Source organism: Ovis aries, chromosome X (genome assembly GCF_016772045.2).
Source record: "Ovis aries strain OAR_USU_Benz2616 breed Rambouillet chromosome X, ARS-UI_Ramb_v3.0, whole genome shotgun sequence".
NCBI classification, from domain to species: Eukaryota; Metazoa; Chordata; class Mammalia; order Artiodactyla; family Bovidae; genus Ovis; species Ovis aries.
In genome coordinates this window covers 12,886,210-12,902,114 of record NC_056080.1, presented here as the reverse complement: position 1 = coordinate 12,902,114, position 15,905 = coordinate 12,886,210, and the positions used below count along the sequence as shown (strand labels likewise).

Genomic DNA, 15,905 nt, shown 5'->3' with positions numbered 1-15,905 from the left:
GAGTCCAGAGTATCTTCCCAACCGAGGGTTCGAACCCAGGTCTCCCACATTGCAGGTGGATTCTTTACCAGTTGAGCCACAAGGGAATCCCGTGGATACAGTAAAAGGAAATAGTCTGAGGAGTTAGGAAACAAACATGGCAGATGTTCAACCTCTAATATGATAGATGACTTGAGTGAGGTGTATGATTCATGGAGCTGCTGTTTATTTATCAATTCTTTGTGATCTAGCTACCTTGGATTATTATTCAAATTGAATGCTGTTGTAGACATAAAATCATGTTGATATGTTGAAAACACTATATGAAGTTGTGATGCTATTTTCTACTTTGTGATCTGTGAAGAGCGTATATTAACTTGAAAAAAAGAGAAAAAAGGCAAACCCAAACTGGTGAAAATAAGAAAAAGTTTAAAGCAGAAGTTAAAAGTAATTTTAAAAGAGCATTTGCAGATATATGGCTTATATTCATTCAACAAATTGGCTTCAGGCTTAAACTAGGAGATGCGGAAGTCCTAAAAGATATTCCGAAGTGTTTTTTTTTTTTCTTTTTCCAAAGTGGTTAATCATATGATATGGAATTTTATGTTGTGTTTTGGTTAGAACCTACTTATTTGATATTAAAGGAGTAAGCAAAATGTAAAGTGACATTCATTTAATCTTTATTGGAAAATTTGCTTTCAGAATTTGACAGGGTTTTTCCAGTGGCATCGACGCAGCATGTGTGTGTAGGCTCAGTTATGTCCGACTCTTTGTGACACCATGGACTGTACCCTGCCAGGCTTCTCTGTCCATAGATGAGGAGCTTAGTGCTAATACTGTTTGGAAGGATTTTTAAAAATCAACAGCCAGTCTGGTTTGTAGAATCTGTTTTGGACCAAGGTGTTTGAGAGTGGCATAAAGAGTTTTAAGCCTTGAATCATCTCGATCTGTTCTTAAAACCAAGTGGTAGGAATTGAAAAATGTTTAAAAGTCAAATCCCCAAGTAATCCATTATTTGAAAAGTGGTAGCAGTAGTTGGTTACTTCGCATTGCTTGACTGGAAAAAAACTGATGTAAACTTTGTCCAACAGGCACAGCATAGCCTCCTTCACCAACTTTTCCCTTAGTGATAGTAATAATACTCATTGAGCATTTCAGCTTTGGCAGGCAGTGCAGAAAACCCTTAGAAACATAACCATTTTCTTCCAGAAGCTTCCAGTCTAATGAAAACTAGTGGTAAATTCTTTTCCTCAGAGCCATGATTTTACTTTTGAACTATTTTCTTGTACTATTGTCAAAGAAAAAATGTTCTCAATTCCTCCGTTATAAGGGAATTATGTATTTTGTCAGAATATGTGGTGCTTAGAATCATTCCCTTGAGATTTTATTTATAAAACTAAATTCAAGAGTGATTTCTAATGAAAGACAAATTCCATATGATATAACTTATGGGTGGAATATAAAATACAGCACAAATGAACCTATAGACCAGACAAAAACAGACTCACAGATATAGATAACAGATTTGTGGTTGCCAAGGAGGAGGGGAGGAGGGAGAGAGAAGAACTGGAAGTTTGAGGTTGGTAGATGCAAACTATTTTATATAGGGTGGATAAACAACAAGGTTCTAATGTATGACACAGGGAGCTGTATTCAGTATCTTGTAATAAATCATAATGAAAAAGAAGATGAAAATAAATATATATATATGTATAACTGAGTCACTTTGCTCTACATCAGACATTGACACAACATTATAAATCAACTATATTTCAATTTTTTAAAAAGGTCTTCCCACTGCATGTGGGCTATAATTAGAGAAAAGTCAAGAACACTTCTTGCCATCTAGGATGTCTTTACCTACTTGTGTGGCTGGCAGATACATTTAGAGGTGAATATTTAAACATTTTTTCTAATGTGAGGACTATACCCTCCCTCTGAAAATTATACAGTCAGTATACGCTTTGATTAGACATGATTGTTTAGCTTTGGATTTTCCACCAAGGTACCTCCCCATCCCACCATATGTACTTCCTAGTACACGTATGGGGTCAGGCCCATCTTTAGGAGGCATTTTAAGCCTCAATTTTTCTACTTTTCCGTGGGAGCAAGAGATTTGAGACCAATCAAAGACTTTGCCTTATTTGTTTGGAAAGAGTGAGCAATAAGACCGAAATAGTGTTTTGGGAAAGAGGCAAAAAGCATGGCATTAATCTAGCCGAGGCTAGGAATTGTGTAGCTTCTTACCCAGTGTAGTACAATTCATAATAATCATATTAATTTTATTATTATCTGTTAGTTATTGAGAATTTACTATCTGCTAGACACCATGTTAATGGCTTTACTTGCATTTTTCTCAGTTTATCCTCTTAAAAGTCTCTGAAATAGGAGCTACTCAGAAAAATCAGGTAACTTATCCATGGTAACCCTGTTGATAGGTGGCTGAGCTAGTCTTTCTATCTCTAAAATTCATGCTTTTAGCCATTCTGCAATATTTCTTTCTATGGAAATGATTCAATATTTGAATAGGTTTAAAAGGCCATAAACATCAGCTTAGGAATCCACATGTTCCTGAAAATTTTATGATGGATACCTATAGTTAAGAAAAGGGCCTCCCTGGTGGCTCAGATGGTAAAATGTCTGCCTGCAATGTGGGAGACCTGGGTTCGATTCCTGGGTCGGGAATATTCCCTGGAGAAGGAAATGGCAATCCACTCCAGCATTCTTGCCTGGAAAATCCCATGGACGGAGGAGCCTGATAGGCTACAGTCCATGGGGTTGCAAAGAGTCGGACACAACTGGGCGACTTCACTTTATCTACAAGGGCCAAAATGAGTTACCTCTATTTCACTGGGGTTCTCGGAATTATTTTTCATCATGGAACTCTATTCCTGACAAAAGCAGGATGGATAGGTGGACAGGTTGATATTTTAAATTTATTTTCAGTTTGGTATTTTATGATTCCTACGTGTTCTTGGAAGTGTTCTATATCTCATGTCCAGTATTAGCTTCTGCTTACAATGACTACTAATACTTCCTTATATCCATTTCCCTGTTTCTACAATGAGAATGATGTGTTGTTTTCTTTCTTCATGGGGATACTATGAGCTACATTTTTATATTACAACAAAAGTCTGATAGCTATATAAGTACTTCAAGTTTATGAGGAAGACCAGAAACAAAAATCTAAGTTACCATTCTCATCTAAATTATTTACAGTGTAATGCAAAAGTGGAAAGACTTAGCTTCTGTGGCACACTTAGCTTTATTGAAATTGAACAAATATTTTTAATAACCCCTTTTACAGCACATGTAAAATTTAATTTTTTCATTATATTTTTTACAGGTTGTCTTTTATCTGAGTAAGCAAAAATACGTCTTTTTTTTTTTCTTACTTAAAACATGTAGCCAGGATTCAAACCACATAGCTCTGGTACCAAAAAGGAAACAGGTTATGAAAATCACAGTACAACTTTAAAATTCTTTAAATTAGTTAAAGATATTTTAAACAATATTCACTTAGATTGACAGTAGAAATCATGGGTCAGTTGACATTAAGATTAATAGTTACACCTACAATGAAAGCAGAAATGGGAAGTTCAAGCTAATATGAGCTACATCGTTCAGGACACATCATCTTCATAAATACTGTGGCTGAGAGGCTGCAATGGCTAAGTCACACTTGAGCACTTAATTGCACATAAATTTAGGCAAAGCGGAAAAAAAATGTTGTGTGCTAACTTGGATCTAAAAGAAAATGGGCATTCATTTTCAAGAGGGCATATGATCAAATCAGTTTCACAATATATAATTCAAATCCCCAAATTGCATCTAGGAAAGAAAAAGAATATTAAAATGCACACTTACACAGACAATAAAGTAGAAACCTGTTCTTTGTGATCGGTATGTATTATTGTTGTTGTTTTCTTAATAAGTAGAAATTATTTATGACCACAAAAGGATTTCTCAGGTGAAACACTAATTACAGACATTGTAAAGAACATAGCTCAGGAGGCTGTTTTAAAAACAAGGCAGCATTTTCCTGAAAAAGTTTGGTCCTCAACTCACTATAGGCTAGTCACTATGGTCAGATGGTAAGCATTTTCCGTGTGTGTGTGTGTGTGTGTGTGTGTGTGTGCGTGCACACACACATGTGTTCAAACTATCTTTTCAGTACCAGAATTAGTCCAAACCAAACCAAAAAACAAATAGCCCGCAAGTACTTGACCTTGCATATCATGTCTAATTAATGCATCATCTGAAAGAGCAATGCTAAAGACTATGAATGTAATTATGCTCACGTGATTCTGCAAAACCTTAATTTTGTGCAAACATTTTCCTTCATTGCCCAGATAACTTATCTTTATTCATGTAGGTGCCAGGAAACCCACCCCCATGATCCTCCCTCCCCCCTCCCCCAGTCTTCTCCTCTGTCAAAGTGATATAAAGACAATTTCACTGTGTATTTACAAGCACAGCAGTTAGGCAAGAAGGTCCCAGGATCTGAAGAGCACATCTATTTCTTATGGACATCTTCATGCCGAATGATCTTGTATGTGATCCAGTAAAAGATGTTGAAAATGAGGAAGGCCAATGGGAAGGCAGCTCGAGAAATCGTGTCAATCCTTTTTGCCCGGTCCACAAACTTCTTCTTGATGGCATCTGCATCTTTGGGGGGCTGTGGGAGCTGGTTGGCAGGTGTGGCCTTGACAGCTGTTCCATCTTTCACTTGAAGGCAGTGACCCATTCCATAACCACTGAAATTAAAACGACTTTCACGAGTAACATCTTCTTCCTGGGAGAATAAAGACAGAGGAAGTACAGATTGGTTGTCAGTCAAATCAGATGGAAGATGCTTAAAATTCTTCAGAAGGAAAAGGGTAAATCACAGTTAACTGGTAGTGTGGGAGGCTTTTGGAATGGAAGTTGTCTTTCAAGTTCAACTCAGTTATTCATGGAACAGATATAGTTCATTAACTTTTTCAGGCTTAGAAATTAAGGGTAAGAATAATGACTCTGGTCATTTTAATTAAATGAAAAATAGAAACAGCTATATTATATTCAGCCCTGACTTTCCCAAAATCTAGTTTATTAATCCACAGCTCTGGATAGATTTATTTTTAAAGCCAAGTCTTCAAATCCAAGTACTATACTCTAAGTTTCTAAAGAGGACAGTTCATTCATTCACTCATTCACTTAGTCATTCATTTACCCATTCATTCATTCAACAAAACATTTACTGAATCCTTGTCATGTTCCTGAGCTGTTGTGGCCCATTCACAGCCCAGTTCCTTCCATTAACCTTGGCTTTAATATTAGTGTTAGATTTAAGATTAACTCCTTAAATGTACCTTTCCCCCCTCCAACCCTCTAGTTCATCTCAGTTAGATAGCAGAGATTAAATATTCATTGTTTGGTGTTCAGTATTTCTACCATGGCTGATTTTTCTACTGTCGGTTTTTCGCATTGCTTCTTTGGCTATTCATCTCTACCATATTTAAACATATGTCATTTTAGCTCATGTCAGTACCTCATTTCTACATGAATCAGATAAAAGACTGCAAAGTCATAACCTCTGGGTAAAGAGAAAATACCCTTCATAGAGGCAAAAGTATGGAATTTGGGTGTGTGGTTGGGTTGAAAAGGTAGGATTGAAATGATCTGCTTAATAAAAATTTAATTCTAAATAGTCATCGATTGAATCATCTTCTGCAACTAGGTTAGTGCTTTCTGCAATACTGTGCCACCCTTTTGACTCACCAAAGATATCGAACTCTTTATCTTTCCAGAGAATAATATTATGTTAATTAATTTGGTTACATTTTTCCAAAGACAGTAAAATTCGGTATTTTATATCACCACTATTTATTGCATGTCAGTTGCGCCTTCACGCATATAAAAGGTATACTGAATGAAGGACTTCTTAAAAATTTTATTGGAGTTTCGTTGATTTACAATGTTATATTAGTTTTAGGTGTAGAGCAAAGTGGCTCAGTTAACATATATGTTTATCCATTCTTTTTCAGACTTTTTACCTACATAGGTTATTACAGAATATTGAGTAGAGTTCCCTATACTATACAATAGGTCCTTGTTGGTTACCTATTTTATACATAGTAGTGTGTGTATGTTAATCCCAAGCTCCTAATTTATCCCTGCCCCTCCACATTTCTCCTTTGGTAACTATAAATTTGTTTTTGAAATCTGTGAGTCTATTTCTGTTTTATAAGTAAGCTCATTTGTATCATTTGAATGAAGGACTATTAACATAATATTAGTGAGGGAGAGCCCAACTGTAACCCAAATGGTACAACAAAGACAAATTTAGGTGAGGAAAGTCAGGCCAAAGCTCTTCTAATAAAATAATTATAAAACTACTCCTTTATAAAACCATCTTCCCAATACTTTTATGTATTTGAGACTGTCTTTTACGAGCTGGTTCAGGATACTCTGTCTCATTTCTTAACAAAATGTAAGTAGGATTTTTCATTCAACAAGTAGTTTTTGAATGTTGAGTTTGTGGCAAGCATTTTGCTAGATGCTGGGAGACAGCTGATGAAGTTGGACAAGAACCCTACCTGCATGGAGCTTTTAGAACCAAGTGGAAGTGGCCAAACTAAAGACATTTTCATGTCAGGGATGTGGCTAAGCAAACCCTGCTGGATATTTGAGTACTGCTAGGTGCTCAGCTCTATAAGCTCCATAATAGAGACTTCAACTGGACTCAGATTCAAATAGTAAATCTACTTTCTTTGTCTTAAAATGGGAATGATATATTTTATAGGTGCAAAAGTTTCAAATAAGTATTTTAAAATGTGAAATAAACAGATATATTAATCATTACAGCATCATTGGAAGACTTAGTTAACAAGTAAAGAAACACACAGGTCTCTAGGAGGAGGGAATGTGTTAGTTATGAGTTATAAGCAGTCTTATTCTTCCTACATACTAACTTGTAATTAGATCTGAACCAGTGTGTGAGAGAAATAGAAATGGTGTCAATTGGTTTAGTAAATAGATCTAGACTAGGAATTTGGCTGTTTGGGTTCTAAGCATGGCTCCAAGGGTTATAAGCTGTGTTTTTCTTAGGCAGGATATTTATTCTTTCAAGGCTTGGATACCTCATGCCAAAATATTGAGGCTTGACTAGGTCTGTGGGTCTCAGCTTTGGATGCTAGGGAAATTTTACGAGTTATATTTATGCCTGCTTCCCCTCCCAGCCTCTTCCAGACCAAGTGAATCACAATCTCTGGGAATGAGAACTGAGAATCCATTTTTTTTTTTTTTTTTTTTTACAAAATCCAATGTCTCTAATTCAAATGGTTAGAAACCAGTGGCCTAGATCATCTCTAATGTCCAGCTCTAAAATGCTGAACCTCGTCTATGATATTAAGTCTAAGATAATTTTTTAAGTGAAAATTAGCCCTCAAAATATATTTCCCCTTATCTGCCTAAAATTACTGTGCTATTTTTCCTTTCCATATCTGTAGAATCTTACAAATTGCTATTCTGTATCAACACTTAGAAAGTCATGATTAAGTGTATAGTTCACTGCCTGAGTGAAATAAGATTCTTTTAAAATCCCTGGCTCCCTGAAGAAATAAAAAAGACTAGTTAGCTGGTAACTGGTTTTTAGCACATGAAACAAAAGGAAACCTAAATACATCCATGTTTTTTTTTCAGATCGACTCATTCATTTAATTCCTGTTGTCTATTGGCATACTGTGAATGGACAGCTAAAGAGGTTAACTCATTCAATTAACTTGCAGAACTAGAATAGAATAATGCCAAATTAGGTTATTATTATGTCGTACATTGCCGTGCAATCTGTAGGTGCTTAATAAATGTTCATTGACTAATGAACAAAGGAAATTTTAAGAGAGTTTTCTCTCTGCTTGAAAATACTTTCCCTTTCCATTCAATGGTATTTCAAATTATACTTCTGAGCATAGTTACAACTAATTAAATCAATTCTTTAAAATTATCCACCACAAAATAAATCTGTCGTAGGTAGAAATTATCCATTTAATTTTTCATGTGCAAGAGATATGAATGCTAGTTTAAGGGTATTCTTATTTACCATTATGACTCATTGAATGCATTTTAAATATAGAACCTTAAATTACCCACATCAAAGGGCTTGATTCAGAAAACATAATTGCAACCACTTTGAATTTTGGTGTTATAATGAATGACTAATTGCCTTTATAGCAGGTTCAGAATAAAATGCTATGGTAATATGGCAGGATTCCTATATGAAGGCAAAATGGAGATGAGCTTGAGTCATGGATAAACTAAAGCTGAAATAAAGAACAATCTGAAGGCACAGCTTAGTTGAATGTATTCACCGTGAGAGTTGGTATGATTCTCTCAGTGAGGAAAGAATTTCCAGCATATATTCTCCATTTCTTCTAATTAGCCAGAAAACTAATTACTTAATTATTGCTGCTGACCTACCATATTCAGTATCTTTGAGCAGTGAATACTTCTAGCTCACTCTGTTTTGTTATTCACCGAGTCAATTTCATAGAAAAGGAATCATCCAGTCAAAGTTTCAATACATGCAATTTCTGTATCCCACTTTGATAAAATCTCCTTAAATCCTGTCTACATAGGAAGAACTGCCATGGCACTATGCAATTTGTTGGAGACTTATCACCTTATTGTACTTATCTTAGCCATTGGTTTTACTTATTATAAGATTTACCCATTCCTGTGTTTGGAACTCTTGTCTAGATGTGAAATTGAACCTAAAGCTCAGCAGAATTACATGGTACTGAATTGTTTGTTATAAGCAGATAATTTCAATATAATTAAAGATTATGGGATTTATGCAGTGAAAGATTTCAGTGGGACCAGTATTTCTAATTTTTCTTTTATGTCCTAAAAAGGAGGAAATAAAAGGACTCCTATAAACTGAGGTGGGGAAAAACTCCATTCCATTTCTCACCCAGATTCTTTGATTGAATCTTCAGTCTTCTGGGCCAGGATATGGCCCAGTTGGAAGTGAAAGCTGCAGTGAGCTTCAGTCAATGCAAGGACATAAAGGAGTCTTCAGCCCTCCTTAGGAAATGGTGTGAATCCAAGCACAAGCAGGTTTGCCCCCAAAAAAGTCCCCTGAGCAAATGAAGCCTTGCGTGCGTGCTTTGTTGCTCAGTCGTGTCAGACTCTTTGTGACCCTTTGGACTGTAGTCCTCCTCAGGCCGTGGGATTCTCCAGGCAAGCATACTGGAGTGGGTTGCCATTTCCTTCTCCAGGGGATCTTCCCGGATCTGGGACTGAACCCACATCTCCTGTGTCTCCTGCATGCCTGGTGGATTCTTTACCTGATGAGCCATCAGGGAAGCCCAATTCTAGGTGGTGCTTAATTGTAGACCTGCTGATTTCTATCATCTAGACTTGGAGAAGAGGGATGGCTTTGAGAAATTCCCAATTCTTATGGCCTCAGTTTTCTTCTCTGTATCACAGGGACTTGGGAGTAGATGTGAATAATAGATACCACATATTGACTATGATTATAAACCATGCACTTAAAACCACAGTCAATCCTATCACCAAACTGTCCCTACAAGTCACAAGGTTTCAGAGGAAACTGAGACAGAGAAGTTATGTGGCTTCCTGAAGTTATATTGCTAATAAATGTGGAAGCTGAAATTCAAATCTGATTTGTCAGATCTCCAAACTCTGACTCTGAACACTCTGGAAGTTTCTAGGTTTTATGAATTTGTCTCTATCAGGCCCCAAATGACTTCCATTCAAGATTATAGATGAAGAATCCAGTCAAAATTTGTGGAACAACTGATCTAAAATAAAGTAAGCCAAATATAATCCCTTGTTGCTTAATGATGTGGTGAAATGAATTAAAATTCTTACAGTGTCATTTGGGGGTAGACAAGTGAATAGCATTTTTTTCCCAAAAAGCCATTATCAGTGAATCATCTCTTTTTCAATTATTGATTTTTCTTTTTAATTTAGTTTTAATTTGAGGATAATTGCTTTACAGTATTGGATTGCTTTCTATAACCTCCCTTTTGAACCTCCTTCCCACCTCCCTTCTCATCCCATCCCATACCTCTAGGTTTGAATTCCCTGAGTCGTACAGCAAATTTCTACTGGCTGCCTATTTTATATATGGTAGTGTATATATTTCCATGCTACTCTCTCCATTCCTCCTATTATTATTGATTTCTAAGGAGAATGAACTTCTGGTGTTCATTTCTTGAGCACTTGCCATTTATGTATTCATATTTCCAGCAAATAATTCCTCGAGCACCTACTATGTGCCAGGTATGTGGTGAGGATACAGCAGTGAACAAGGAGGTGAAGCCTCTTCTTTTTTGGAGTTTACATGCTATTGGAGAAAACAAGTAACAAGTAGAGAAATCATGTGTACACGCACAAACACATATTTATACATATATATACATATACACAGTTAAGACACACATATTTGTGTACACACACACACACACACACAGAGATAATGAGGAATGCCTTGAAATAAAACAATCAAGGTAAGACACCTAAGAGAGATGAAAGGCAGAGAAATGGATGTTTTAGATTGAATGGTCAGAAAAGTCCCGAGGACATGCCAGGCACTGTGCCATTTGCCAGGAATCCAGTGACGAGCAAAACAGATCAGACTCTTGCCTTCAGGTAGTTCCCAGCCTTGAGGTGAAGACAAAGATTTATGAAAGAATCACATGAATACAGAATTACTAGCTATGATAGGGCTCTGAAGGAAAAGTATAGGGTGCTATGAGAGCTTATTAATAGTGGTCTTCTTATCTGCCAGATCAAATAAGAGAATCTTTTCCTTGGAGAAGTGATATTTCATTAGAGGTTTGAAAAAATGAGAAGCATTGAAGAAGGGACAGCAGAGTTGGGAGATGTCTGAGATAGGAAAGTTTCCTGCAGTTGAGAGATGGTAGAATGGCCCATGGAATGCAGAAAGAAAGTGCGGTGAGACAAAGTTTCAGAAATGACCAAGGACTGGATCATATAGGGCCTTGCAAGCCATGGTGCTGGTTTAAAGCCTTATATTAAGAACTAAGAGAAGGAAAAAATGAATAAGACCTTAGGTTTTCAGGGGGTCAGGAGAACTGAAGAGAATGATATGAGAGAGATTCTTGAGATATGTACAAAGGTTTACTGGGGCTCGGGTGAGCCTGAAGCCTTTAGAGTTGGTGAGGGTATGGATGGTAATATTACTGAGAGATATACAAGGCAATCTGAAAATCATCTATAATCTCCTGAATCTGAAAGAAAACTCTGTAGCTACCTATTGATGTTTAGAATTCATTTCCAATTTTCTTTTTTATTATTATTTAAAATTTTTGCTTCCCAATTATATTAAAGAATAGGTAGACAGAGTCTGTGGATTGTGATAGCTGATTCCCACTACTGTCTTCATTCATCAAAGGATAAGCTCTTGAGAGTGTGCCTGAGTCATTTCTGTACCCTTCTTGCCTGGCACAATGCTAGGCCCATGAGTTATTCTAAAATTGTGCTTGGAAAGATCCTCTTGATTCTGAGAAAGGTCTCAGAAAGGATGTGCTCCCTGGGAGAAGGGAGGGGACAGCAATTGTCTCCTAGTTGATTTCCATTTCTTGGTCACTTGCAGTCCTTTCTGCCGCCTCTGGATCAGTCTTGCCCAAAGAACTTCCATCCTATCCCTTTCACTGCAGACTCACTAGCCTTGACATTGTAGAGGAGGAGGAGACACTGGGATAGAATCTAAAAGGCTCGGATTGAATTCCCTCAGTCTCGCAACAATTTTGGTCTCCTATTTCCTGTTTAAAATGAAGAGATTAGCCATTTGGCCATTTTCTGAGTTTGAGTATGGGACTATAATGCTGTCTAGTATATTGCCTCAAGACTAATCTCTAGCTGGTTGATATGCTTAAGACTTTTCTTCTCAACTACAGACTGGACAGTATGCAAACAAAGGTCTTAATGTATTCTTCCTCCCCCTGCCCTGATGCCTTCTGGTACAGTTGGCCTTGTGGGCAAGCATATGTGCAGTCATACACAACCCAGTGCTTTCAAGGGTCCTATACTTGGTTTAATGCTTTGCTGTAGCCATCTTGAAGTTCGTAATGGTTTTTGAACAGGCACCCCACGTTTTCATGTTGTACCAGGTCCCACAGATTTTGAAGCCAGCCCCACTTTCTGCTCTAGTGAAATTGAAGGAATGCACATTGCTTCCATTCCTGGCTTAATACTTTTCAACAGTTTCTCATCTCCTTAATGACCACTCCCAAGCTCCTTTGTGACTTTCAAGGACCCACTATGTCTTTGCCTTATACTTGCTCCTGTCATGGTGTTTCATGGTCTTTGGCTTTATTTTTTTGCATAGAGTAGTCTTCACCTCCCTCTACCTGGTGAGCTCCTGCATGTTCTTCAAGACTCTACTCATCTCATTCAGGATGCCTTTTCTTGACCCCTGTGCCTGGGCCATGGGTCTGTAGCACTGAAGCTGACCCCATAATGGAACCTATTGCATCATACGTTAAAATTATCTGCTTATATGTCAGCTTCTTTTATGTGACCTTCAAGTGTAAGGACCAGTTTTGCATACCTTGAATGCCCCAGTATGTAGAACAATGCCCGGCTAAAGTTGCCTGTGTTCAATACTATTGGTAGCTCAAATGGTAAAGAATCTCCCTGCAATGCAGGAGACCCTGGTTCGATTCCTGGGTCCGGAAGATCCCTTGGAGAAGGGATAAGCTACTCACTCCAGTATTCTTGGGCTTCCCTGGTTGCTCAGTTGGTAAAGAATCCACCTGCAGTATGGGAGACCTGGGTTCAATCTCGAGTTGAGTAGATCCCCTGGAGGAGGGCATGGCAACCCACTCCATTATTCTTACCTGGAGAATCCCCATGGACAAAGCCCTGGCGAGCTACAGTCCATGGGGTCACAGAGAGTCGGACACGACTGAATGACTAAGCACATATATAAGATAAATGCTTCTTAGATGAATGTTGGAAAAGTCTTTCATGATATGAAAAATTCTTTTCTAGCTTACTTATCACATGGTCTGTTTTTGCATATTGAATTTATAGAAAATTAGGGCAAACCTAAACTCCACAGTACCACTCAAGAGCTGAGGTATTTATGATCTATATTTGAAACACTGTCCATTTTTTTTCAGTGTTAAGCTAGTGAGTAGACCAGATACTGTGAAAATATATAAAATTAGATCCATCTTATTAACAATCTTAGCAAAAAATGCATACTTCTTTGCAAAGAAAATAAATGGAATAGACAAGCCAGAATATGAAGAAATAGTTTTTCATTTATGCATCTACTCACAAATCAAAATAATAAAGCTAGGTAAATGAAAAGCCAGTATGTTTTATATACATGAAAGTATTTCACCAAATAAATGAGACCTTATCAGTTATTACCCATTGCAAAGACTAAGGAATATTTGCACAATATTAAGGGTATTTGAATTCATATGCAATCCATTTGGGTTTGATGAAGAGAGTAAAATTCTTGTAGATCTACAGTCATTACCAAACACCTTTAAGTTTTAAGTCTTGAAATTTTAATTAATAGAACACTTTTCTTCACAAATCTCTTTAAACAAATTAATACCTGCACTGTAGTGCTCTGCACCATTTGCCTTTCATTACACAAAATCTCTTTCATCATCTCAATCACACATGTTATTTTTAAAAGCTTCTGTATGTATATATATATATACACACAGAGAGAGAAAAAAGGCAGCAGAGTTTCTTATTTGGGACAAAGCTCACTTCCAATAACTGGGGAAAGATATGTGGGCAAGAAAGGACAAACAAGACTCAGCTTTGGTATGAGCTGGGACTCCAAAATTGCTGTTGCCACAGCCTGCAGATGCCTTGCAGGAGTTAGGGCACTGGCAGTTGAGCTGGGCTAAGACTCCTAATTACCCATGAAAACCCATCTTTCGTTCTTCTTCCATTAGTGGGCCTTTCTTGAGGTCAAGGTTCCTTACTTATTGCTATTGCTAAGTCACTTCAGTCGTGTCTGACTCTGTGCGACCCCATAGACGGCAGCCCACCAGGCTCTCCCGTCCCTGGGATTCTCCAGGCAAGAGCACTGGAGTGGGTTGCCATTTCCTGCTCCAATTCATGGAAGCAAAAGGTGAAAGTGAAGTCGCTCAGTCATGTCTGACTTAGCGACCCCATGGACTGCAGCCTACCAGGCTCCTCCATCCATGGGATTTTCCAGGCAAGAGTACTGGAACAGGGTGCCATTGCCTTCTCTGTCCTTACTTATGGCACTGTTGACATTTGGGGCCAAGTAATTATTTTTGTAGTAGAGAACTGTGTTGTATATTTTAGGATATTTAGCAGCATCCCTGGGTCTCTACCTGCTAGAAGAAGCAACACATTTCTGCTGCAGTTGTGACAATGAAAAATGTCTCTTGACATTGATTGCCAAATGTCGCTTGGGGGGCAACATTATACCTACTCAAGAAGCTCTGCTTTAGTTGGTCATACATGTGCACGACTGTATCTAGCCTCCCCTGCACATGGCAGGGGCGGGGTATGTAACATATCTAGTACCGGGAAGTCTAACCAGCTCATTCTCCAGACCAGAGTCTAGGCACCTCTTACCAGTGCGTCCACTCCATGTGGACTGAGCCACCTTACAGTGATTCATCAGAATCATTTCCACCAGAATCACAGTGATCATCTTCTACCTGATCCCCTGGCTTCTAGACCCTCCTTCCCAACAAGAATGTCTATTCTTAATCCAGCATCTAGAGGAATCCTGTTAAAATGTGAGTCAGGTCAGATCTTCATGAGCTCAAACCTCCAGTTGCTCTCACTTCAGTAAAAGACAACTCTTTGTAATGTCCCATTTACTTCTCAGGGCTCAGTTCTTGTTGCTTTCCCTCTAGTCCAGGGGTCAGCAAACATTTTCCTTAAAGGGCCAGGTGTAAATATGTTAGACTTTCATGGGCTATCCTGAAGATATAGGTCCATTTAATGCATATTTTGAATCTACTTTTCTAAAGTGAGCTATATACTTCACTCTGCTTTGGACCACACCTCACCTCCAGCACTCTATTTTTTTTTTTAATAGACTGGAAGTAATTATTTTAAAATAATTGACTTTTGACTCAAAATCTATAAAGCAGAAATATTTTCACTTAATGTCAGCTGCTGTCTTAGAAAGCAGTTTAGAAATCAATAACATGGTTGTGATGTTTCAATGCCTCAAGAGGGAAGCAATGCCTTGCATATGGAAATTCTTTTCCAGTAGTCTCTGTCAATTCTGGTCTGGCCAGAATGCTCAGAAGACACACTAAAGTCTAAGAAGCATGAAGGTGAGCATCTTCCATCTGGACTATGAGCTGTTCAATTATTAACATAGTTTTCCATCTGTTCAGGGTGTAAGCAAAGCAAGTGTTGAGACTGTCTACACAGCACAGACTGGAGGGGACAGGTGATCAGAGGGTGAGTCCACTGCCAAACTAAAAGCAATAACAACAGAAACAACAACTCATCATATCAAACACTCACTTGCTTTCTAATGTGAATGACTGTGACTACCAAATTCTTCAGACTATTGTCATGGTTTGATCTCTATATGTAACATACACACTTGGTGTCAAAAAGTGGTTACTGCGGGAGATTATCTGTTGTTTACCTGGCACTTCCACTCCTGTAGAAGTGCCTGCCTACAAGCTGGAAAAAACTTCATTTCCCAGAATTCCCTCCTTGATTGGTTCCAGGTAAGGGTTTGCCAGTGAGAGGAATTTGGGAGATGTGGAAGGTAGAAGGGAAGGAGAGGCCATTATTTGGGGGAGTGTTTGGGGGTCAGATGAGGCTGACTTGTTGGATAAAGTGGCATTCCACACCTTTCTGTGTGCTCCAATTTTACTATCAATACCGCTTTGGAGGCGAAATATGGTAGCTTCTCAGAT

The 15,905-nt window shown here is 38.0% G+C and overlaps 1 protein-coding gene across 1 annotated transcript in view; it reads right to left on the bottom strand.

Annotated features, from left to right (window-relative positions):
* Positions 1-3,225: 3,225 nt before the first annotated feature.
* GLRA2 (glycine receptor alpha 2) overlaps positions 3,226-15,905 on the bottom strand; it is a 218,209-nt gene continuing 205,529 nt past the window's right edge. Inside the window, exon 9 of the mRNA XM_027963173.2 lies at positions 3,226-4,774. Within this exon, the coding sequence (XP_027818974.1) occupies positions 4,496-4,774 (279 nt within the window). The 3' untranslated portion in view covers positions 3,226-4,495. The remainder of the gene's footprint in view (positions 4,775-15,905) is intronic.